This window comes from Microcaecilia unicolor, chromosome 2 (assembly GCF_901765095.1).
Source record: "Microcaecilia unicolor chromosome 2, aMicUni1.1, whole genome shotgun sequence".
Lineage (NCBI taxonomy): Eukaryota > Metazoa > Chordata > Amphibia > Gymnophiona > Siphonopidae > Microcaecilia > Microcaecilia unicolor.
In genome coordinates this window covers 167,941,033-167,967,515 of record NC_044032.1, presented here as the reverse complement: position 1 = coordinate 167,967,515, position 26,483 = coordinate 167,941,033, and the positions used below count along the sequence as shown (strand labels likewise).

The window sequence follows — 26,483 nt, the reverse complement described above, 5'->3', positions numbered from 1 at the left end:
GGATGATTTGAGAGTCTAGGTTTATTAAATAATATCTAAGTTGTTTATTGTTTTCTAGATCTGTATGTAATCTAGTTCTTTTCTTGGTTCAAACTCACTTTGAACTCATTTTACGGTATTAATAATTCCGCTATATCTTTTTTGAGATACGGTGACCAAGACTGAACGCAATACTCAAGGTGAGGTCACACCATGGAGCGATACAGAGGCATGATAATAGTCTTGGTTTTATTTTGCATCCCTTTCCTAATAATTCCTAGCATCTTGTTTGCCTTTTTGGCCACTGCCACACACTGTGCAGAAGATTTCAGTGTATTGTCCACGACACTTAGATCTTTTTCTTGAGTGCTAACTCATAAGGTGGACCCTAGCATCAGGTAACTATGATTCGGATTATTCTTCCCAATGTACATCACTTTGTATTTGTCTACATTAAAATTTCATCTGCCCTTTGGATGTCCAGTCTTCCAGTCTCCTAAGGTCTTCCTGAAATTTTTCACAACCCGTATGTGTTTTGACAACTTTTAATAGTTTTGTGTCATCTGCAGATTTAATCACCTCACTTGTCGTTCCATTTTCCAGATCATTTATAAATGTGTTAAATAGCACAAGTCCCAGTACAGATCCCTGCGGCACTCCACTATTCACCCTCCTCCATTGAGAAAAAACGGCCATTTAATCCTACCCTCTGTTTTCTGTCCAGTAACCAATTCCTAATCCACAGAAGGACATTGCCTCCTATCCATGACTTTTTAATTTTCTCAGACGTCCCTCATGAGGAACTTTACCATCAACCAGCTCACCTTTATCCACATGTTTGTTTATGCCGTCAATTAAAGTCTTGCTTGCATTCCTGTCTCTGCAGGGTCCCTTCTTAAGGATTGGGCACTTAGGTGCCTTATCTGTTCTGCCTGCTGTTCAATGGTTTACTTTCTGTGCCACTTATAGAACTGCTTCCAATATGTATTGTTAGATGAGGCCTTATAATTGTGTCTTATTTGATCCATTCTATTTGTGAAAGACCCAGTTTGTATAAACAGAAAAGAAAACTAAGTCAACGTTAATGCTATACTTCTTGACCTCCCAAAATTAGGGTTCAGCACGGTGTACGGTAAAGGCGACATCTAATGTTACACAAATATAGTAATACACTTCTAACAACATCATAAACAGAGAAGAAAATATATTAATTATGCCTGACCAAAAAGATAAGTTTTCAGCATTTTACAAAATGTCAAATAGATCTGTTCCATAGAACTAACTTTATGAAAGGGAATGGGATTCCATATACCAACCTTTCTGTGGTTATGCAACTACACTCAAATTGGTTTACATGGTATACACAGGTACTTATTTGTACCTGGGGTGATGGAGTGGGAATCAAACCCAGTTTCCCACGATCAAAGTCTGCTGCACTAACCACTAGGCTACTCCTCTACTCCAAGTAACGTCCACACTGACTGCACATGTACCTGATCTAACAATTAAACATCTGAAGCAGTAAAATAAGACTTTACTACCATTTTCTCTATAATTCCTTCTTTACTATAACAAAAAAAAATGTAGTTCCATGCAAAACTAATGACACTTACTTTCTGGGAACTGCACACATAATTCTGTGTGTAGGTGAACCTAAACAGATTAAAAAAAAAAAAAGAAACCCATCAGGATCTCTATGAGCTCCTGACAAAAACTTTAGTGTGGATAGGACACTAGTTGGTACGACAATCTTATAAGCCATTTTCCCTTCAGAAAGGAGGCCAAAAAACAAAGGGAAAAAAAGCATGTAAATGAGCATTGATAAAGGAATGGTGCAAAGTGTATTTGCAACATATTTCCAGTTGGGTATCGATTAAGTTTCTGTATGTTTTGTGTTAGTACATCAAACAGAATTTAGTCTCTCTAGCAGATTTTAAAGATGTGCCACATCTTTTTAAATGCTTGCTGGGGCTTGAAGCTGAGGTGGTGCCGTCACATCTCTTGCCTATGACTCATAAATATGATCCAGGGACTTGCAGGAGGCTTATAAATTCAAAGTGGAAAAGGAAGAGTAGGGGGATCACTCTTAATCTAGCACAGGATTAATATTGTGGATCAAAGCCCAGAATGATCCAGTGAAAGATCAGTATGCAATTAAAAAAAAAAAACCCTCAAAAGAAAGAATAAAACTCTTCCTACCCACCTTCACCCCTATCAATTTATAAATTTAACACTGAAAACAAATTTCCCTCTTTAAAGCTTTCTAATTATCTAGATCTAACATACAGCACAAACTTTTGGTTAACCTCAAGATGGAAGTTTTCAAAGAAGGTGAAAAAGCTTCTAAAAGTTAAAATGCTAGAAGCACCTGATTTTCTGATAATTGGTCTTTACATTAAAAATGAGGATATAACGATGGCCATCATCATCCAGCTTAATCCAATCGTATACAACCCAATAATCAGAGAGCAGACAAAACACAGAAAAGTCCCTTTGCAATGAAAATTGTCCAAGGAGATATGTTAGAAAATCTGTTTTATATGTGTATTAAAACATGCCAATAAAAAAGGGGGGAGGGGAGATGGTATTTGCTGTACAGCTTTTCTTGGTTATAATGAATGCAGTTTACATATTATTTACAGATACTTATTTTGTACCTGGGGCAATGGAAGGTTAAGTGACTTATCCAGAGTCACAAGGAGCTGTAGTGGGAATTGAACCTGGTTTCCCTGGTTCTCAAGCCACTGCACTAATCATTAGGCTACTCCTCCACTCCTTGTCATATTGTAAAAGGAACAAAATCTCTTTTTGTGGCTAGTTTGGATGCTGAATGGGCATTTAATCAAGTGCGATGCCTGTTTTTATTTGAAACTCTATCTTATGTGGGCATCTCTGGGTGATTTTATAGGGTGGTAGAGGTATTATATATGGAACCCCAAGCAGCTTTGCTTGTAAATGGTATTAGCACAGCTTCTTTTCCCATTTTTTTGTGGTACCCGACAAGGTTGCCCATTATCACCCCTACTTTTTCTTCTCACATTGGAGCCTTGCTGTGTACAATCAGGGGTACTCCAAACTTAAAAGTAGTAACAATTTCAACAGCTAGTGATTCAGGTACTGGCTTTTGCAGACAATTTGTTATTAACTATGACAGATCCTCAGTGCTCGGTCGCCCAGCTTCTCTTGCTCCTCTGTTCTTATGGTAGGTTGCCTAGTTTCCGGCTTAATATACCCAGCCTCTGGCCTCACCTGATGTACAGGTTGTCTTTCCCCTCCCTCCCCTTCTCACTGGACCAGGGGAGAGTGAGAGAGGGGAGTTAGCAGAGCCAGACCCATGGGGAGGGGGAAAGTGAGATTGGACGGGGTGGGGTAGGGAGAACAGATACTGGCCATGAGAGGGAGAGATGCCAAATCTGCTGGGGGAGGGAGGAGGGCACTGCCAATGCAAGTTGGCTCAGGGCACCACTATCCCTTGAGCCAGCCCTGCTGAGTATGGTCAATAGTCAGACTAGCACCTAGATAAAGTTAGGGCAGCATTTTTGCTCTCCTAACTTTATCCGACATTTACCCTGTTAGTGGATTGAAAGTAAAACCCAGCTCTGCCCCGACTTTGTCTCCAGACTGTCCTGGAACTAATTGGAGAGTGCAGTGGCAGTATCCCTAGATTTTCAGCAGCTCTATCCTGTTATGTACTGTTGAAAATCCGGGGATCACCTAGTCACTGCAATTTAACTGAGCAGGAGCCTCTGTTGCCCATTTAAATTGCTAGACTTGGTGCTTTTGAAAAGCCACTATTTGCACGTGAAGAACCCCAGGATGTAGGGATTTTAAGGGAGCATAGTGGGGAGTGTATAGGGAATGGTGTCAGCAGGCTGCATATGTAGGTGTGTATTCCTCAAACATTTTGGATAGGGCTACACATTAATCACAATTAACATGGTAATTATTATTCATGATAAAAACATTTAATTGCGATTGATAATTGCTGCCCACCTTCCACCTCCCTCCTGCATCTCCCTCCTGCTGTGGATGGTCCAACACGTTTCCCCTCCCTGAAGTTCCCTCAAGTCCCATGCACCATGTACCTTTTCATGGGCAGTGGAGGGAATAGAGAGAGAGAGAAAGATGTTGGGCTCAGAGAGAGGGAGGGAGGGAGGGAGAGGGAGAGAGAGAGAGATAATGGATCAGGGTGATAGGGTAGCTGAAGCCCCTCCAGCCAAAGATATTCACTACCTGAGTCACCCCCTTCCTCCTTGTACTGCCTAAGGAACGAGGAAGTAAGTGGCATGCCTCGAGCCACCAACGCTTGCACTCCCCAAGTTCGTGCATGAACTGATAATGCTCGAGGAGTGGCAGATGGAGGCAGTAGATTTCTTCAACTGGTGGGGTTTCGGCATTCCCACCAGCAAAGGTATGATACCTAATGTAGAGGGAGGGGGAAAATCTGTGCAGTGGGAAAGGCTGCATAGTTATAGAACTTTCTGCCGCTTTGTCTCAGGGGCCCCTGAAAAGGAAATCCTCTTGGAGAGGGCATATTGAGCTTCTATTAGAGGACCCATGAAGCCAAACCAACTGTGCACTGTCAGTTTGCTTTCACCACTTTGAACATCAACAAGCTCTAATGACTGCAACTCGTTGCATGGATAGGATTGACAGAGTTTACTCAGCCTCAAATAAATCAATAGAGAAGCCATCCTGATAGCTGAAATGTGTTTCTTTGTGATTCAAGAGGTGGTATCAGATAAGGAAGGAAAATACATAATTCTAATTGAGGCTTTGGATGGGGTCACCATTACCTTAGCAACAAAGGCGCAACTAGGTGGGGTGCAAGGGGAGCAGTCGCTTCCCCAAATGGATTTTGAATGAAATGGTGCCTATGCAGATTAGCCCTTCAGCCTTACACCGGCAACTACTGTACAAAAGGTCTGCTCCCCTGACATCAAAACCTGGCTATGCTTCTGCTTAGCAAATGTTTATGCCCCAAACATCAGATAACACCTTTCCTTCATGTCATCTTATCACATTAAAGATCTCTGCCATAAGAGGCTATTTATTTACTTAAGCAGTGGATCTCAATACTGTGTTGATACCAAAGGATAGATCACATACTAGAGCGCAACCATCTACAGAATCAACAGTGTTAAAGGCCCACCTCAAAAAATTGCAACTATATAATGTATGAAAAGAGAAAGGAGATGGAACTGTAAGCTATTCTTCAGTTTATCACTTACTAGAGATTTGATATTTGGTTTATTTCAGCTAATGGCATTTATTTATATTTTGCTCACACCTTTTTCAGTAGTAGCTCAAGGTGAGTTACATCCAGGTACTCTGGATGTTTCTCTGTCCCAGGAGGACTCACAATCTAAGCTTGTACCTGAGGAAATGGAGGGTTAAGTTACTTGCCCAAGATCACTAGGAGCAGCAGCGGGATTTGAACCGGCCACCTCTAGATTGCAAGACTGGTGCTCTAACCACTAGGACACATACTTTTAGTGATCATGCATGTGTAACTTTGGTCTTACAACAATTGGTGAGTGATTCTCCTTCAAGAACCTATGCTATGAAACCCCATTTGTTGGTAGACCCACAAATTGTTAATGATGTCTGACAGGAATAGGTACATTTTTAACTCAATTCTGTGTCTTACTATATGGGACACAGCTAAGGCAGTTCTGAGAGGTCAAATTACTTCTACTTTGGGAGCCTTCAGGAAGAACAGAGAGAAGAAGCTTGTGCCATTAAAAGCCCGACTTAAGTGGAGGAGGAACATAAATGTACAAAGGACATGAAAGTATTACAGTTCCAGATAGCTGTTAAAGTGGAAATTAATAAGTACATAATCATTGTCATACCAGGACAGATCAAAGGTCCATCAAGCCCAGTATCCTGTTTCAAATAGGTCACAAGTACTTGGCAGGATCTCAAAAGAGAAACAGATTCCATGCTGCTTATCCTAGGAGGTATTAGCCACATGTGATTTTGTTTGTAGATTTAGGATGGTGGAGGCTGAGTCAATGATTAAGAAACAAACACGAATAAGCAATTCACTTGATAAGTGAGACAAACATTATCATGTACAATATATGAGACTCTACCTCGCCTTAGTTTATTGTCATAGCCCTTGCAGTTATTTCATTTGCATTTATACACTCTCTGTATATTTTTTGTTATCCTAGGAGGTAAGAAGTGGATGTTCCCCGGATCTACAGGGCAAGGCAAAAACAAAGTAAGCCCCTAGAGGGTTTTTTTGCAGTTTTCTCAGCAACCGCTTTGAATTTCAGTGAGAAATATTAAGTACTTAGTCATCGTACTTACGTATTACTATTAAACAACATTTAATTATCTTAAGCTATGATGATGGTACTGACATTTCAGTGTTACCACCTAGCAATTTTTGTGCGTTACAAATGTTTGAGCTAAAACACAGTAAGCTATCATCATTCAAATGATACAATTAGCAATGTGTCTGAATTTAGCAGACACTGTGAATGCTCGAAGTACCAACCCCCAGCTTTAACGAGGGCCTTCAGTCGCTTTGACAGGTTGTCCCGGATCAACTGCAGTGCTTTCTTGAGTTCAGCGATTGTTTGCGGCTTTGGGTGAAGCTTGTGAAAAGCCTCCAACATTGCTCCCCAGACATGGTAGTCCAAAGGGTTTAGGTCCAGCAAATTTGGAGCTTCTAGTTCTTGGGATGATATGCAGCCACTATCGTCTTTGCTCCGAAACTTTGCTCACGCAGTGTCTGGATTCTCATTTTGCTCTCTATTGACATCTTGCCCATGATTACTGCTCCGATATGAAACACTTTTAAAGAAATTATCTGTAAATTATCATACTTGTGTAATTCTGCTCACCGCATCTCAAAAAAGATATAGTGGAATTAGAAATTGTACTGAGAATGACAACAAAAATGATAAAGGGGATGGGACAACTTCCCAATAAGGAAAGACTAAAGCAGCTAGGGCTCTTCAGCTTGGAGAAAAGGCGGCTGAAGGGAGATATGATAAGAGGTCTATAAAATAACGAGTGGAGTGGAATGGGTAGATGTGAATCGCTTGTTTACTCTTTCCAAAAATAGTAGGACTAGGGGGCACGCAATGAAGCTACAAAGTAGTAAATTTAAAACAAATCGGAGAAAATATTTCTTCACTCAACGTGTAATTAAACTCTGGAATGTTGCCAGAGAATGTAGTAAAAGCAACTAGCTTAGTGGGGTTTAAAAAAGGTTTGGATATCTTTGTAAAAGAAAAGTCCATAAGCCATTATTAAGATGGACTTTGGAAAATCCACTGCTTATTTCTAGGATAAGCAACATAAAATGTATTGTACTATTTTGGGATCTTGCCAGGTACTTGTGACCTGGATTGGCCACTGTTGGAAACAGGATACTGGGCTTGATGGACCTTCAGTCTGTCCCAGTATGGCAACGCTTATGTTTTTATGTTCTCTATTAATCTCACCAAGACCATGCTCATCCCCTGCACTCTTTTTGGCAGGGATTGTTTGAGAGGGATAGGTGAGCTTGTTTTTAAATTGGCTGTTTAATTCAAATAGTTGGGAGTATAGAGTTCTACTAATCTGCAAATGTTGTATAAAAACTGAATTATGGACCCTCACTGAAGGCGTCTCGAAACTGAGTTGGAGACTTACAAGCATATTGATACCTCCTGATTAAGCAGAATAAGCACTATCAAAATGCTACTGCTTACTAATGCTGTCCAATTCACGATTCAAATCGATTTATCAATTCGTTTTGGTTGAATCGATTCTTTTTGTAAAAAAATCGGGAGTCTCGATTCGGGATTTCCCCACCTCCCTCATGCCCGCCCGCTCACCCACTGTCACCCAAGCCACTGCTTCCCTCCCTCCCTCCTGCAGTCACCCAAGCTGCTCTCACTTCCACTCCAGTCTATTAAACCTCCTTGGGCAGCTCTTTCTCCTTTCTCCATCCCCCCACCCCCAAGTGTTACATCTTTTGCCCACTCTCTCCCGTCCGCATGGTCATTTTCACTGCCCTGAAACGTTGTCCCTCCGGCACCGGCGATTCACACAGTCAGCCTTCTTCCAGCGTCCGGGCCTCTCCTCAGGCGCGTCCCACCTCTACAGAAAACAGGAAGTTGTATTAGAGTAGGTGGGACGCGCCTGAGAAGAGCCTCCGATGCCAGAAGGCTGACTATCACTAAAATAGCTTCAAAAATTATTGTAGTTGGTAGAAACCGGAATTATAAACTCTGTTGGTTGTGCACTTTTTTCTTCACTGTTCTATACAATACAGATGTACAGATTTCAGTGAGGATATCCTGTTTCCTGATGGGCTCATCTTAACTGTTGTTGTAATCTGCCTTGGGAAGCCTGGAGTTATAAAGGTGATAGAATATATTGAAATTAAATGGAAGTAGAATTAAACTCTCCTTTCATTGGGGCACATGGAATCACATCTTCATCTGTTTTGTAGAAGTTTACATGTTTTGAACATTTTTCTGCTGCTGGACAAATTATAGCTGTAAGACGCAGTTGTCTGAAGCCAGCCAAAGTGGACAAAATGATTTTTCTTAATAAATCTGGAAGATGTAGGACTTGACCAGACTTCATTTTCACATGATGTAACACAGCATGGCGTGCTCACATTAAAGTTTGCCTTTGTTCAATTGCTGCTGCCTGGGTTTTTTTTTTTACCCTTTGTGTTATAATATTAGCATGTAGGCCTCACTATTTCAATCTAGTTAAATCAAATCAAATTGAATCAAAAAACCAATTTTTTTGAAAAAAATCAAATCGAAAAAATTTTGACTGAATCGGATTGCACTACTGCTTACCCTAATACGCTTCCTCTTTATGCATTTGTCGATCCATGTTCCCTGCTCCTTTTTTCAGAAGCTGGAGCACCAAATATTACAATTGTTTGGAATATGAAAACAGACAATTTTAGTATTTGAAACACGCTGTCTCTAACAGGATGATGGACTAGCCCTTCCCAACTTTCAAGTTTATCTATTAATGCATGTGTTTGCATATGCTCTCACTATAAGATAGGCCTGGCACACCTACACAATAGATAGGCTTAGAAGAGCAGTTGGTATACCTCATCCCTCTTTCTGCTTTTACCCTTTGTACAGGAGTAAAGTGACCTTACAGAACTTAAAGGACAATATTTCACACCGCAGGTCCTAAAAATCTAGAAGAAAGTATATAACCTAGTGAAAGTATCTCCATATTACACACCACATATTCCAATACCTGCCCTAAGATTTGCTGGAGAGATGGGGGAAGTAATTGTGGGGCCTTCATACAAACTAGGGATGTTCCCTTACTTTTGTTCTTTAATAAAGTATTTCAAACTTACAGGGAGTTGAGAAATTAGGATGGTCAGTTTAGTTTTCTCAATATTTCAAAGTGAGACAGTTTGCCACAAGCTCCAAGAGAAAGGTTGGGTTTGTAAGATAAGAACTCCTATATAAAAAAACACTGTTTAAAAAAAGGATGCTTAAGGGGTGGCTGACCTGCCTGTACTGGGCACTCTCAATGTCTCTGGAACCTGTTAAGAATACATACCCCCCACAGTAGGATGAAGACCTTGGTCCAATAGATCGTGACTCATTCTGGGTCCCACTATGGTCCAAAGATCCATAACTACAGCCCTTTTAAATTCAGAGATTCAAATTCTAATGTGGGTCTATGTTTTACCACAGCTGCTTGCAAATATGGGATCCAGAGGCCTCGGATCCTTGCTGGTGCTACTGTATCCAAGTGGGCACATTCCTTCATAGGTGGTTGATCTGCCCTTTTATCCAGAGTTTCAGGATGTGGGTTCAAGAAACTGTCTCACATCATTGCCAGACCCCTCCCCAACTCTGCTTTGGGATGCTTTTAGGGAAAGACGCAACATGGTGAAGCTCACAAAAACATGCAAGATTGGTAACTGGCATGTTACTTGCAGAAAGAAGTGTAATTGTCTGCTATTGGAAAAGGCCAACTCCCCCATTGATATCAATGTGACTCCAAAAGGTGTGGGGAAGTAGTCAGTATGAAATGGTTAGCATATGAGCTCTGGGATTATAAGCATATTTTTATAAGGATCAAGCCCCCTTTCTATCGACATATGAAATTGCTGGGTATCACCAGAAGCCTAACTGATGACACTGCTCGCCATTCAAAAGCAGCAACTTTTACAGAGTTAAGAAAATTCATTAATGGAGTTAGCCATCAGGAGGGAGTTGGAATAAGCTTTGACAATGCAGACTAGTTAAGGCTGAGTTGTGAAATGTGGAGCTGGAGCTTCTCTTTCTGAGGTGTCCCTCTTGGTTGCTTTCCACTTGTATTGTCCCTTTATTTTGTTTCACCTTTTTAGCTCTCTGAGTGTGTAGCAGTGAACAAACTGCAAGAAATGACTTTTATTGTTATCTCTACAGGTAATGTCATGCTACTGACACTAGGGGTCAAGATGACAAATAAGAGGGTAGGATCAGGGAGAGACTTGTCTTCTGGACAGGTGTCCTCGGGTTGGGGGTCTTCTTGATGTTCCAGGGGGTTCAGGGGAAGGAGGGACAATGTACCTGGTACAGGAGGGGATGGGGGTGACAGGTTAATAAGGTGCATAGATTTCGGGAGCATCAATTTTAAATAGCTACTCCAATGCATATTTAGAGGAGATCAGGATACTTTATCCTCACATATAGCTTTTTAAAATCACCATTCCCACTGGACGTGCAAACAAATACACATTCAGTCCTGCACATCCTTATAGTATAGTATTTTACAAAAGGCTCTGTATTTGGCAGACATCTTTGTAAAATATCAGGGGAATTGTGCACATCCCAACCTGGACATCCAAGATCCCATATTGATGTGTTATGTAAAATGGGTCTTTCAGTTATTTAAACTCCATCTCATATGGAGTTTCCTGCTAACCCTGCATCATCCGGGTAATAGACTTCCCTCTCCTTTCACATTCAACAGGATTTTGAAGCACTTAATGGCTGAAATGCTCAGCTGAACCTCAGATATTGTGTTTTACCTCTATGCTTCACAGACTGAATTAAAGTGATGTTATGCCACTCTGCATATTGACGTACAAACCAACACATTCATCCTTCTCTATATTCAAAGTGCAAACAATCAAAACTTACGTCTTTTCCCAATACTCGGAGTTCAAACTGTGTCTCCTTAAAGTGCACTTTCGTAATCCTAGGCCTAGGGGGGGAAAAAAAGGCAAAACAGCCTGTTTATTAAATCCAGCAGAAAAGAAACTGTGAAAGTAATGCCTGCTGCTGGGACATTGTTAAGTAATTATGTTGGTCCAAGAGAAGTCATCACAACGTGCAAATAATCCTATCACAGATAAAGATGACAAGCCAGACTACACAGGAGGATATATAATAAATGTTTTTCCACTGCATATACCTTAGTAAAGCTCCAAGAACAGGGTTTCAGTTACAAGCTAAGGATGGTCCTTGGGCTAAAAATGAAAACAATAAGGAGGACTAATGCCCTGCCACCTCACCCCACTGGGTACAAGGAAGAGGATTAAACCTTGTTTTAAAAAAAGTTAAAGGGACAATGTGATGGCTCAGTGGTAGTACAAGGGATGCTGTGAAAGCAGCATTTACAACCACTTGGAGGAGGGAGTCCCAGTAATGGCTCAACAGTAACACCAAGTGGCCAGACTTGGGGTCAAGATTACAGATTCTAGAGGGAGCTGCAGCCCCTATGGCCCCTGGTCAAGTACTGTTGCTATGGTGGCTAGACTATAATTTGAGAAGGGATTCTTTTATAAAGGTAGTCACAATCAATGAATCACAACACCATAGCCTAGTAGAGGTTGATTCTGATTAAACTGGAAGCCCAAAAGTCATGGAAAGAAAATTTCCAGTCTCAAAATATAAAAGATTATGATTCCTGACAAGATTAAATCAGCATCTGATGTCTCATACTTATTTGATTTGTTTCCTCCCGTCTTAGAATATTTTAGAAGCATCCACACATCTATATGGCAGCCTTTAAATGTTATTTGAATACATGGTCCATTCAGATGTGTGGAAGCTCACGATATCCAAATGGCAAAGGGACTTGGGGGTAGAGGGAAATGACAAAACAGGTGTGCAATTCCCTATTTCACATAGGGAATCCATGTCTGCAGTGGACTTTCTCCAAGGCACAACTAAGTGCCTGTTGTAGAGGCAGTGCTAAATTCCACCATTACTGGTCCCACAAAGACAGACCACCCCTCTCCCATCACAACCCCACCTCAACATCAGCTTCACCACACCCTCCCCGACACTATTCAACAATCCCCCATCACCTGACCCTGACAGCAGTGACAACCCCTCCTGTCATCACCTGATCCCCAACAGCAATGACACCCTCCCCCCATTCATCCAATCCCTGAAAGCCTTCAAAAAGTGGCAGCCTTCACCAGAAGCCTCCCTCGGGGCCTGACCTCTAGTTATAATACTGCAATATACTGCTAGAGATCTTGGTGGCCATGAGAGTGGGCATTGTTCCTACCCCACTAGACACCAGGGAGCTTCAGTAAGCTTGGGGACTGGTCCGGGGGCCTAATGGCCCAACATCTGTTTTTCAGGGCCTGGAGGAGTAACCTAGTGGTTAGTGCTGTGGACTTTGATCCTGGGGAACTGAGTTCGATTCCCACTGCAGTTCCTTGTGACTCTGGGCAAGTCACTTAACCCTCCATTGCCCCTGGTACAAAATAAGTACCTGAATATAAGTAAACCGCTTTGAATGTAGTTGCAAAAACCTCAGAAAGGCAGTATATCAAGTCCCATTTCCCTTTAGCCCCTGGGGGGGGGGGTCTCTGAGGGAGGCTACCACATGTTGGGCTTCTGCTCGCACATGGGGGCTTCAGGGAGAAGGCAGACTTTACTAAAAGCTTCAGGGGTTGGGTGATAGGCAGGGGGGAGAGCTTGGCAGGGTTCAGGTGATGGCCGGGTGATGGCAGGGGAGGAGATGATGAATGACGTTGGGAAGAAGGGGCAGGGCGACTGGCAGGCTGGCATCAAGGTACGGCTGTGATGAGGTGGGTACACAAATGCAGGACTTGGGGAGCAGTGATGTTTTAGAAAGCTGCTCTCACTTCTATGTGAAGAAGGGAAGTATGTTTTTTCAACCCATATCCAGCTTTCTAAAATTGCTGTTCCCTCTGGACATAGTGGGAAATGCAGCCCTGCTGCTACTTTACAAGAGGCTTTATGTTTGCAGAGCTTCTTGTAAAATAGTATGAAAATTCCACACATCCTGACTTGCACACTGGAATTTCCCCACTTGCATGTCCTTTCTAAAATGCCGCTCAAAGTGGAATATATATGAACATTAAATTACAATACATATTTAACACATAATAGAAATAAACCAATAGAATCAAAACAAACAGTGGCAAAATAAGTACAATGAAATACATAAAAGTCATACCCATAAATTAAACCAACAACATGGAAACTTCACTGTGGTTTCACAGTTTGTGTAACAAAGCCACAGCCTCAGAATAAATGCCCTAAATAAAAGCCAGATATAACAGCCAAGCCTTACAGTGCTTTCTACATCTTATGAATGCTTACTTTCAAAATCTGTCAAGGTTTTTTGTACCTCTGCTTATTACTTTGAATTCAAAGTGCCTGCTGTGTACCAGAGCATCATTTAGCAACATTTATTTTTCACACAGACCCAAGATTTTTAACTTTGGCTTCACTACTGAATTATACATACCAGAAATACTTTCCAACTTGTTTTTTATTCTTGTAGACGACAACTCCTATAGGAGTTAAACCTAAAAAATATTCAGACTTGTTTTCTCCCTGGAAAAGCCAAAGACAGAATTCACTTTATTTCCCTATAAAGCATCCTTATCCTACACATCAAGCAACAAAGCAAACAGCGGTAGATGCAGAATTCTTTCAACTTAAGTGACTCTAAGCATTAATGTCCATCTATGAATGCGTGACTGGTTTACTGCATACTTGCTGACAAATTAAATATTTTGTAGATGTGTTCATTTTTTAAGGTATTCCTTGAATTCATGCTTATTTTCTATTGTTCTTTGATTAGTTTTTGAAATGAAAAACCAAATCATCCAGTTTTGACACATAAATAATGTAGGAGTCCTTTTACTAAGTTGTGGTAGAAAGTGGTCTTAGCACACCCTTAAATGGGTTTTTCGAAAAGGCTAAAACTATTTTTACGGTGGCTGTAGACATGGCCTTTTGCCATTTTTTGCATTCTTGGCTATGTGCTATTGTTAACTAAACAGTATTAAGAGGAAGAGACACCCCTAATATCAAAATAACACAAAGGTTAATGGGATTCTCATATGGCTAGCAAGGTTTCTAGAAGGATGCTGGTGTAGGAGGAGGAAAAAGCCTTGAGCAGCTTCCAGCTGTAGATTATACACTGCAGGAGCAGGACTTCCTCATCATTGGCAAAAAAACTTCCTTTCTTCTCAAAGCAGCGAAAAACAACTTCACTTGGTCTTTTTATAATGAGAAACAGTAAAAAAAAAAAAATAACTTAGCTTTAGCTGCACATCTCCTTTCTTATTGCTGAAAGGGTCTTCAGCCCGAACTTGACCAACGTTGGCCAGCATTTCGCGAGACTGCACCGGTACAGGAAATTTAAATGCTGTTCAAAAAAAGCTGACCGTCAGATTTTAAAAAATGGAATTTAAATTTCCTGCACCGGTGATCCTGACGCAGCCTCACAAAACGCTGGCCATCATTGGTCATGGTCGGGCTGAAGACCATGTTAGCAATAAGAAAGGAGATGTGCAGCTAAAGCTAAGCTATTTGTTTTACTGTTTCTCATTATAAAAAGACCAAGCAAAGTTGTTTTTTGCTGCTTTGAGAAGAAAGGAAGTTTTTTGCCATTGATGAGGAAGTCCTGCTCCTGCAGTGTTATAATCTACAGCTGGAAGCTTCTCAAGGGTTTTTCCTCCTTCTACACCAGCATCCTTCTAGAAAGCTTACTATCCATATGGGAATCCCATTAACTTTTGTGTGATTATGCGCTAATGTTGCCATTAAAAAATAAGCGCGAGCACTTTCCAGCACCCATTTTGTAGGCAGTAAGGGCTCACATACTGTTCCTGCACTAATCAGTTAGCATGCAGGAATGCCCATTCTCCACTCCCAGAAACAAATAAATACATTTTTAGTGCGCGGCTAGCGTGTGTTAATTTGGCAAGGAGGGATACCTGAGTGCATCCCAATGCCATTTTAAGCTGTGTTAAGCATGCAGTAGTGCTTAATGCAGCTTAGGAAACAGGCCTCTTAATGCATACATGTTCTACAGCAGATTTCTTGAACTCTGGTCTTTGAGCTCATGTTTGGTCTTCATGGCATCCACAGTGCTTATTTATGAAAGATTTACAATTTGTCTAAGGTGGTTGATTTCCCTAAGTAGGCTAACTCCAAAAGACCACACCTGTGTTGGACTCTCGCAGATGGGAATTGATGAGACTTGCACCCCAATGTTGTAGAATTTCAGATTCAGCATTACAGTCAATGTTATATGCAGTAAGAGGGTAATTCTATAACAGGGTACCTACCAGAAGCAATGGCTATGGTTCATATTTTAAGCCTATTCTGTAATGAAGTAGGCACCTACTTTTATTTATGGAATACTAGTACAAGTGGCCAAAAATGCACTCACTCCAGCTCCCGTACCATACTTATCTATGCTGCCACCTGGGGTGGAGCATCCCCCTCCTCACAGCAAGGGGGGTTTGGGCTCTGCCAGCCCCCTGCTCCAGAACAGGAAGTTGATGTCAGACGGGGCAGGAGATGGGCAGAGCCAACAGCAGCTCAGCGCACCCCCTTGCTGCCTGCACCCGGGGAGGACCGCCCTCACTGCCCCACCCTTGGTATGCTAGAGTCCAGCTCTACAGCTGTTGCTAATGCTCATGCCTACCTGTGGGCTAGAACATACAAATTATAGTACTGCATAATTTACATGTGTACATGTGCTCTATGCCCACGTTTCATCCATGCGCATGTCCACCATCAAAGCACATACCATCAAATCACGGCACCTACTTTTCCACTATTCGATATTCTCTAAGTGGCTACCTATGTGCGTAAATGATTATAATACCACCATTTGTGTGTCTTTTTGCCACCTACCCCTAGACAGCTCCTCATAGAATTACCCCCTAAATGCATCGGTGGTCAAAATTAGAGGAATCACTGTGACTCCTTCCCGACAGTTGCGCACATGAGTAAGGGTTCGCACATATGTGCAATATTGGGAAAAACTGCACACTCGTAACAATCATTCCACTGTGAAAACACCCCCAGAAAAAATGACCTGAAAGTGTTCTGGCTGCCTATCCTTAGACAACAAGGAACCCAAAACCAAAATTCTAAGATTCATAATTTAAAAGCAAGGCAATAGGCTCATGCCTGCAATGGGAGAACCCGATTTCTCTAAGTTTGGAACCACTTAGAAGGCAAAATGAAGGATGCTCTGGGTTGACCTCAATATAACAGAAGAGAATTTAAGCAGCAATAACCATTTTTGTATATTGTTCAGGGTCTTTACTGTTATTCCTGCTGCTTTAATAATATTGCTCCTTAAGTCCACGCTTCAGTTCTTTGGATCTAATATGCTGAGATACCTATATGGAGTTATGATAAAACATAATACCCTACTGCTCAGCAAATCTATTTCTGAACCAGTATGAACAGTTGAGTAAATCTGTTCTATCAAACATAAATTACAATAAATGCAAATATCATGGAAGCTAGTTCATTCAGGCACCTGTGGATTTCATTTATTTCTAGCTTTTCTAAAGGGATTCTTCACAAGACAAACTGATAAATATCTGCGTAATGATCTCATCCATTTACTTCATTTATTTTCACAATTTCTATTCTGCACTATCTTGGGGATTCTAGGAAGATTACAACTCAACAGTCACAATCTAGTACTTATGGACAGTTGTCCAAAAAATTGGAACTGGTGATTTATTTGCATGTAGCAAAGGCTGAGATTTTTCAGATGTCTGATCTGTTAGAAAAATGAAATTCACTATGGGGGCCCTTTTATCAAACTGTAGTGAATTTAGCATGTGCCTACGCTAGTCATTCCCATGTGCAAAGACCATTTTTAGACACGTGAATAAAATGGCCAGTTTTTCTATTTCCAGCATTAATGGGCACGTGAGCCTTTAACTACACCTGTTTTGAAGGCGGTAAAGGTTCATGAGTTATCCACGCCCTAATCAGTTAGCATGCAGCAATGTATCTGCGCTAACTGTTTAGCGCAGAACACGCCTAGGGCCCTGTTTACTAAGGCACGCTAGAGTTTTTAGCACACTAAAAACCCAGATCCGTTTGAGGTCCTCCATGACCTTACCTATGCTACAACTAAACTCTAATCTTCTGTTCTTATCTGAGCCCTTTCTAATTCTTTGCTCTCCTTTTCTTGTTTTCATCTGTTTTTCCAAATTAGGCAGTTCTACCAATTTCCTTTATGCAGTCCCACCAGATCACTGGAGTTCCCTTCTTTTAGTTTTACTTTTTATGATTGTAAAACACTTTGATTTGCCTTGCACAAAGGCAGTATATTAAGCCTGATTAAACATTTATTCAGGGAGAAGAAAGACAGTCGTAAATAACAAAAGACCTGCAGGTTAGGGCCTAGACTCTAATGTGCAGGGTTAATCAGAATGCTGTTTTATAAAAAGGCAGACAGTATCTCAGTATCACATTATCGTTAGCAGTGTTTCCCCAAGTCTGATCCTGGAGTACTCTTTGCCAGTCAGGTTTTCAGGATATCCACAATGAATATGCAAGAAAGATATTTGCATATAGTGGAGGCAAGCATATGCAAATCAAGTTCATGCATATTCATTGTGGATATCCTGAAAACCTGACTGGCAAGGGGGTACTCCAGAACTGGACTTGGAAAACAATGATCTATAGGAAGATGATGAACCAGAATGTGATTTTATGTCTGGACAGTAACACGATGTTCCTTTCAATTGCAATGGCATTGGGTGCTCATCACCTCTTAACTACAGTGGGGTAATATTCAGCCTACAGCAGTAAACAGCTTGCAAGCCACTTCCAGCCATAAGTTGACCTAACCCTGGATAGTCAAGGCATGCATGGTCTCATCATTAACTATCTGGGTATGCCCACTGACCCGAAGGTTAACCAAGCACCAGCCACTTTATGCAACTTGGTGCATAAAGTTAAGATAGCTGTTTTGCTGTCCTAACCATGTGCTTACTTAGGGCCCTGTTTACTAAGCCACGCTGTAGGCATCCAAACTTTTTAGCTTGTGCTAAAAATTAGCACACATTAACGATAGAGACACCCATTGGGTGTCTAGCGCACGTTAATTTTTAGTGCAAGCTAAAAAGTTTGCACGCCTACATCGCGGCTTAGTAAACAGGGCCCTTAGTAAGTTAGTGGACTGAATATCACCACCTACAGGCTAAGCTGCTGCTCCGCCCTAACTTTGCCCCACCTCAACCAAGATGGTTAGATGATGGTCTGTTAACGGTGATATTAACCTATTAACCAGGCAGTGCTGTTGAAATTGAGTAGCCACCTAATAGTTAATGCAGTGGGTTGAGAATCCACTGCAGTGCCTTGTGACCCTGGGCAAATCACTTAACCCTCCATTGCCCCAGGTACAAAAACAGATTGTGAGCCCAGTAGGGACAGAGAAAATAGCTGCACAGAATATGTAAACTGCTTTGGTTGTATGTGTGAATATCAAGTCCATGACCCTACCCTACACCTTACCCAAATACTGCTGAATATCAGCAGCCAGTAGCTCAAAGGGGTTGAACTGGGCAGGACTCATTCCTACCCAGTTAAACCCTTCTGATTATCAACTCCAGTATATTTTAGTAGAAAATGCAATCATGCACCCTCAAAAGTGTTATCAGTCCTTGCTATCTAATTTCAAATGAACATTACTTACATAAACGGGATGGAGATCGACTCCATACATTTCCAGTGATTTGGCAACTGCGAGGTAATTTGCTTCTGCTTCAGCAGGAACTTGACCCCTGTAAAAGTGCAGTAAATAAGACTTGTTTCTACTTTTGAAATTTTTACAGTAAAATCTTACTCGCCAAAATCCAGCTACAATACTTTGCTGTACTGATATATGCTATTTGCCCACTATGTTTTTTGCCTTGTCTTTCACTTTCTTTTTTATTTCATTGTTCTCATAGCACCTCCAGATACAACTGTATTCTTTTGGTTCCATCTATCACTTCTGTCTCTTACAGGTTGTCATATTACATTTCTTTAAATGTCTACCACAAATAGGTGGTACAAGATCCCAGCATTCCCCTGTCATTCATCCTAAAACTCATTTTCTCACGTCAGTAATCATAAAAAAAAAATTTCCTCAAGCAGCCACAGCAGTACCACCACATCAGCAAGACATAACTCTTCCAAAGAGATCATTTTTTGTCTTTTTAGCAGAGCACTTCCAGTTGTGTTAACTTTTTCAGGGCAAGTTGCAAGCATTCTCGAGAGCAGCACATCTGTGTGTAGGGATGGATACTCTTTTTGGATTCACATTCCATGGTTGAATGCTATCCATTATACCTTGTCCCATCTCTTGCCTGGGGCCTTGGATGTGGGAGAAGATGCCATAAGTGGAAGCTGCCCAGGTATCATCCCTCTCAATGACTGCTGCAGCCTTACCTCTGTCTCTGGCAGCTCGACTGGTCATGGAAAATGGAAGCTCCTTGGGTTGCCACAACCATGATCTCTAGCTTCAACTTTTAGTGAGGGATACTGTGATATAACTCAAGTACCTTTGTCATATGAGTTCAGACCCCAAGAAGCTGCCTCAGTGGTCAAAGAAAGAAAGGTTTGTGCACCATCATATGTTTCAGATGTGGGAGTATCAGTATCCATGTATCTTCCATCTGTCATATATACTATGATGGATGGATGCATGTGTAGGAAAGTTCACAGATGTTTGTGCATGACCCTCTGTATAAGGAGTATTCGAAAGACAATCCTATGTGCATACCATCATAAGGAAAAAGCTCACTCCCTGGTACCGGACTCACAGTATCAGGCAACATAGCACATCCAGAGACCTGCCAGGAGGAGCTACAGTAGAGAAACTACATTCTGAATGGTACATCTGTCCTGTATGAACTCCATCTATATTAGCTGGTCAGTTATTCCTGCCTGCTATAGTTTAATCTGGTGAGCAAAGAAAGGGAGATCTACAAGCAGACTATGCTTTATATCGTGTTCTTTATGGTGGGGGAAGAGGGTTTCAAGTGTTAAAGGTGACTGGAAGCGCCTCTACAGGAATAAAAGTAAAACACTGATTGAATTCTAGTTTTGAACTTTATACTGGTGGAAAGGACATTATAAGGATAGATTATTAGAATAAAAACAATTCAAAGAGAAATCTTTGTTATATAATGAAGTGTGTCTTATTTGGAAAAAGACTGTAAAACAAAAATAAATAAAGCTGGAAAATTTAGAAGGGGGAAGTATCACATTCTCAAAAACAAAAATAAAAGTATAAAATGAAAAAAAAAAGATTCAATACTTTTTCAATCTACTTCTGTGACTGTTTAATTTCTTTTCAAGTAGCTGATGCTTCTATTGAAACTTGCTCGTTACACTGATTGTAATCTCTCTGTATACTATGGAGATGCAGTAACTATGGGCCCTGTTTACTAAGGCGTGTTAGCGTTTTTAACACACCTAGAAGTAGAAGTCAGGTATAGGCACTGTTGGGCTCTCCTGTGCCTATACCTGGCTTCTACTTCCCTCCCTATGCCTGATCTCTTCTTATGACTTTCCTCCTCTCCAAAATCCTTTAGCATGGATAGGGTTGGACATTCCTGGACATAATGATTACTTTCTTAATCTTTAGGATCTCTTGTTTCCTTTACAAAGGTAGTACCACTGCTGGAGAACCTCCTTTCAGAACTTCCATTTGTAGCAGAGCCATCATAGCTGCAGACCTAGCAGAACCTGTCCTATTCCTTTATCTCCTTCACAGACACTGAAAAGGCTAATTCCTAGCAGAACAAGGTGTCCACCATGGAGAGCCCAAGTTAGTTTAGAACATAAGAGTAGCCATACTGGGTCAGACCAATGGTCCATCTAGTCCAGTATCCTGCTTGCAGCAGTGGCCAATTCAGTTCACAAGTACCTGGCAGAAACCCAATTAGTAGCAACACTCCATGCTACCAATCCCAGGGCAAGCAGTGGCTTCCTCAAGTCTATCTCAATAACAGACTATGGACGTCTCTTTCAGGAACTTGTTCAAACCTTTTTTTTTTTTTTTTTTAAGTAGGCCAATGGAACATCGAAAGTGAGACACCTATACCTGCTTGAATTGACTGTTTAAATTTAGGGCTATCACCAGAAAATAAATGTGCTTTTTCTCAACTATTCATTTTAGAAATCCCAGAGCTGGTGTGCACCTGTTTTTATCCCAGAGCCACAAGAATGTATCCTCAGTCTTAAAGGTCCTGAAACAAACCCCTGCTGAAGGAACCCCCAGAAGCTCCATGGGTTAAGTAAGGATTCAGCAGCTCCCAGCCGTACCTTCTGTCCATTATAGGTACAAAAGGTAACTACATCATTAAAGAGAGAGGAGGCCTTTAGCCTGTTTAGCCTTTAGAAAATGCCTTACCATCTCTGTGCCTGTCAGGAAGGTTTGTATGATGTTCCTATCAAAATATTTGTAGCTGTCCTAAATTCAGGGAACACTTTTTCAAGCATAGTACGATTACAGACTGACATGCTAAAGTGTAGAAAGAGTATGAAGATATTTTATTCTTGTTTAGTTTTTAAACATTTTTATTATTTTTATGGAGTTTGTTAAGAATGTTGGTAATATGTTGATATATATTGTTTCACTATTTTAGATGTTTTAATTGTAGAACACCTGACACTGAATGATAGGTGATCATATAAATAAATACATTTAGCCAGAGCCAACATAATTATGTAATCATTCAGTGACTCTCTACAGCCTAGTTCTGTAAAAATGGTTTAAAACTTACCACAGCAAATAAGCCAAGGCATTTTTGTTATTTATTAGTATCTATTTACCACTTTTTTTTTAAATTGAATCAGAAAAAGAACCAGAACATACGCAACAAATAATTATAACAGTAAGAATATTCAAATAACAGCATACAATATGCCATGGTATGCTACTTTCAATACCAACACAATACGCATTAATAGCATAGGGTGTAAGAGGAGGTGAAACGCATAGGGCACTGATTACTAAGCCGCGTTATAGGCGCGTTAACTATGTATGTGTGTTAACAGTGTATATGCCTACAATATCCCTATAAGCGCCTACATGGTTAGCGCACATGCTAATTGTAGGCGCCTTAAAAATGCTAATGCGCCTTAATAAACAGGGCCCATAGACATGTAAGATAGAACAACAGGAGTTAGAAAATAAGGGTGACTAACTTTAGAGGATATGGAGAGTACATCCTCACAAAATATCTTGAAAGTTCAGCCAGATCTGTGAGGGATTGAACCGCAGTCTACCCCAAACAGAAAGGAAAAAATGTTGACATTTTTGCATATTTTATAACGTCCTTTTGATTTAGACCCAAGGTGCAGGACTGGATTTTAAAATATTTAAATTTGGGGATTCTTTGTGATACTTTCCCTAAATACTGCAAAGGTATTTGAGTGTTATGAGATGTGTCCAACTATCTTCCAGCGTAGGATTAAAGAGACAGGGGGCCCACTCAGAGACCTAAGAGAATCAAAGAGGAAGATTTAGGAGAGAGAACCAATCTGTGCTGGAGCTCAGAAGGAGAAATGGAAAATAGTCCTGCTAGAGCAGAAAGAGAACTACCTTCTAGTAGCGCTTTAGAAATGTCAAGTAGTAGTAGTAGTACTAGGGAGAAGACTGAATTTACTAAACACTGTTATACACAAACTGATCCAGTTTCTCTTTTTTTCAGTTTTACCCTTCGGAGATATATCTTTTCCTATGCTCATTCTTCCTAAAATCTCCTTTTATTTGGGGCCACATCAATAAAGATGATTTATAGACTAAACACAGCTAACTGCATTTGGGGTTTTTTTGAGTGGAAGAAAGTCAGGCAATAAAGGCTTCAGAGCAGCTGCCTTCCCCCTGCTCACCAGGACCCCCATCTTTCAAAACATAACCCCACTGATAGGTCCAAAATCCCACTAGTAGGGCCCTGCAGTTAAACATTCAATCTTGATGGAGAAAATTTAGAAGCAAAATACTTTTAAAAAGCTTATTATATAGGAGCTGCAAGTCACATGTTTGATCCTGAAGGTGTTGCAAAACAAACATTCCACTGAATTTAATCCCACCTCTATTCACAGAGTGAAGCTTCAGCTGAGAAGTTTAAGTGTGTCAGGGCTTGCTTCCCAAAGATAAAACATTAACCTGACATTTGCAATATCATGTTTCACATTAACCCTTGGGCTTCAATGAATTAGCATGAATTGGAGGAGTGGCCTAGTGGTTAGAGCACCGGTGTTGACATCCAGAGGTGGCCGGTTCAAATCACGCTTCTGCTGCTGCTCCTCCTTGTGATCTTGGGCAAGTCACTTAACCCTCCATCACCTCAGGTACAAAATTACATTGTGAGCCCTCCAGCGAAAGGGAAATACCCAGAGTACCTGAATGTAACTCACCTTGAGCTACTTCTGAAAAAGATGTGAGCAAAATCCAAATAAATACCTTCATTCAGCCACTTGTCAATAACACGAAATCACATGATCACAGTCAAGACAACTCACTTCAGCTGGTTTGTGCTCAAAACAAGCAGAAGAAGGAGCAAAATTAGAACCAATCAAACCCTATATTGTTCCCACACAATTTAGGCACACATCTGTAAGTCTTAAACCATAATCCAAAATGTAGGCTTTTTGAATAAAGTAAGCACAGCTAAAATATTCTCACTAGAATTCAACAAAGCAGAAGCATCAGTTTCAGTAGGTAAAAATATTCCAGATGTAATTTGATTTTATATTAAAGGATTTCAGTCTATACGATACAAACTTTAGTACAAAAAAATAACCATACCTGGAGGCAATGCCAAGACAACTATATAAGTGTGATGGACACTTAATACAAGTAACTAGAAGGTATATCTGGGTAGAATACATCACATCCTTTTGTGGCTGTGCTGGAAAATAAAGCAAGTTTAACAAACCTGGGAGTGTCTCAATGCACTGCATGGTGTCAGAAGTAAATTAGCAATAGAAGGTTATACACATTCCCATTCTGCTGCCACCGGGTTTGGCAGGGGATGGTGATACAAATTTTAAGCATTTCATGAGCCAGTGGCAAAATTATGATATTGCAATTGATCTAGAGGAACAGCCGATGAGGAAATGAGCTGCCATTATCTATTGGCACATAAGCGTATGAGCTGTATGACACTTCTAGAGCAATACAGACAAAACTGATATGAATGAAATCCTCGATGCTTCCAAAAAGAAATGTGACTTACGAAAGGTACATCTTAAATAAGAGACTGCAGGAAACAAATTCATTTTTGACGCATATCTAACAGAAGTATAATAAAGTCATGCAAATACGAAGATCTAGAAGACTCGATCATACAGGATAGAATTGACATTGACATCAGGGATGACACTATGTGACAGAAGCTTCTCCAGACAGAAAGGCTAATCCTGAATGACATCATTAAGCACACGAAGGACATGACCTTAAGGAAAAAGTCCATCAGCTGTCCCAGCATAAGTCAGAGCACAGGCGACCACCAGCATGCCAGCTTTTCAGATGGTTAGAAGCCAGCCAACCAGAAGGGTATATGCTGCTACTGTAATGGAAGTCATTAGGCAAAGAAGGAAGCATGCCCACTGCATGTAAAACTCTGTATGAAATAAAACATTTGCCAGTGCATGCAGAAGCCAGCTGGCTGATGATAATGATGCCATAGAAGAGATAAAAACAAAAACCTCAAGAAGTAATATGCATGCTTACAAGCTGAAGCCAAGCTGGTGAGATTCCAGTTGTATAGAGGGGCCACAACAAACCTCGTGCCAGAAGAGGCTCTCATATTGGGATATTCTCCATAGTCCCCTGAAGCTAATCAACATGTTTGACAACACGGAGCTACAAATAATGGAGATGATTTTACAGCAACCTTAATGAATCCTAAAGACAAGCACAGCTACAAAGTAGATTTCTATATCATGATATGACATGTCTGGTGCTGAAGCCTATCACTCACTGCAGTTACTCTCCCAACATCAATTGTGCATTTGCCCTTGGCACTGCTGAAACAAACATTAAGTGGACAAGCACCCATGTATATGACCAGTTTCTGGATCTCTTCATTGGTTATGGTAGATTGGATAGCAACTGCACTTTAAAAAAAGGAGACTATGATAAAATGAGAAGAACGGTAAAAAAAAAACTTGGGGGGGCAACTGAGAGAGTAAAAACTGTACAACAGGCGTGGACGCTGTTCAAAAATACCATCCTGGAGGCCCAGGCCATACATATTCCGCGAATTAGAAAAGAAAGACGGAACTCCAAAAGACAGCCAGCCTGGTTGAAAAGTGAGGTGAAGGAAGCTATTAGGGCTAAAAGAAACGCCTTCAGAAAATGGAAGAAGGAACCGTCTGAAAATAACAAGAAGCAGCATAAGGAGTGTCAAAGCAAATGCAAGGTGCAGATAAAGAAGGCCAAGAGGGATTACGAAAAAAAGATAGCATTAGAGGCAAAAAAACATAGTAAAATTTTTTTTCAGTATATTAAAAGCAGGAAGCCAGCAAAAGAATCGGTTGGGCCGCTGGATGACCGAGGGGTAAAAGGGGTGATCAAGGAATACAAAGACGTAGCGGAGAGACTGAATGAATTCTTTGCTTCGGTCTTCACCGAGGAAGATTTGGGTGGGATACCGGTGTCGGAAATGGTATTTCAAGCGGACGAGTCGGAGAAACTTACTGACTTCACGGTAAACCTGGAGGACGTAAGGGGGCAGTTCGGCAAACTGAAGAGTAGCAAATCTCCTGGACCGGATGGTATTCATCCTAGAGTACTGATAGAACTGAAAAATGAGCTTGCAGAGCTACTGCTAGTGATATGCAACTTATGCACTGAATTCTGGTTAAGATGCAAGAGCCATCGGAGTGAGTATCAGCACTTCAGGTGGTTAGAAAACCTAATGGGAAGATCCGAATATGAATAGACTCAAAACCACTCAACCAGGCTCTCCATCAAAATCATTATTCCATGCCAACCCTGCAGGATATTCTCATAGATTTACACAATGCTAAGGTTTTTCTTGCCCTTACGCTGAGTGGGTTCTAGCATGTGGTCCTAGATGAGCAGATCAGCAAGTTGACTACATTCAAGTAAAGGAGAGGCACTAATATTTTATTTTGTCTGAAATAGGATCAACTCCAAAGATATTTTGCTTAAAAATACTATTTATTTACAACATTTATATTCCACCTATCAAAAACTAAGCAGAGTATAATCAAATTGTATCAAATGAC

The 26,483-nt window shown here is 40.8% G+C and overlaps 1 protein-coding gene across 2 annotated transcripts in view; it reads right to left on the bottom strand.

The window, feature by feature from the left end:
* Positions 1–26,483, bottom strand: part of EPB41L4A (erythrocyte membrane protein band 4.1 like 4A) — a 564,380-nt gene that overhangs the window by 286,562 nt on the left and 251,335 nt on the right. For both annotated transcript variants that reach the window (XM_030193468.1, XM_030193469.1), the window contains exons 7-9: positions 18,925–19,012; positions 13,702–13,790; positions 11,109–11,172 (exon numbers count right to left, since the gene is read on the bottom strand). In XM_030193468.1, the coding sequence (XP_030049328.1) occupies positions 11,109–11,172; positions 13,702–13,790; positions 18,925–19,012 (241 nt within the window). The remainder of the gene's footprint in view (positions 1–11,108; positions 11,173–13,701; positions 13,791–18,924; positions 19,013–26,483) is intronic.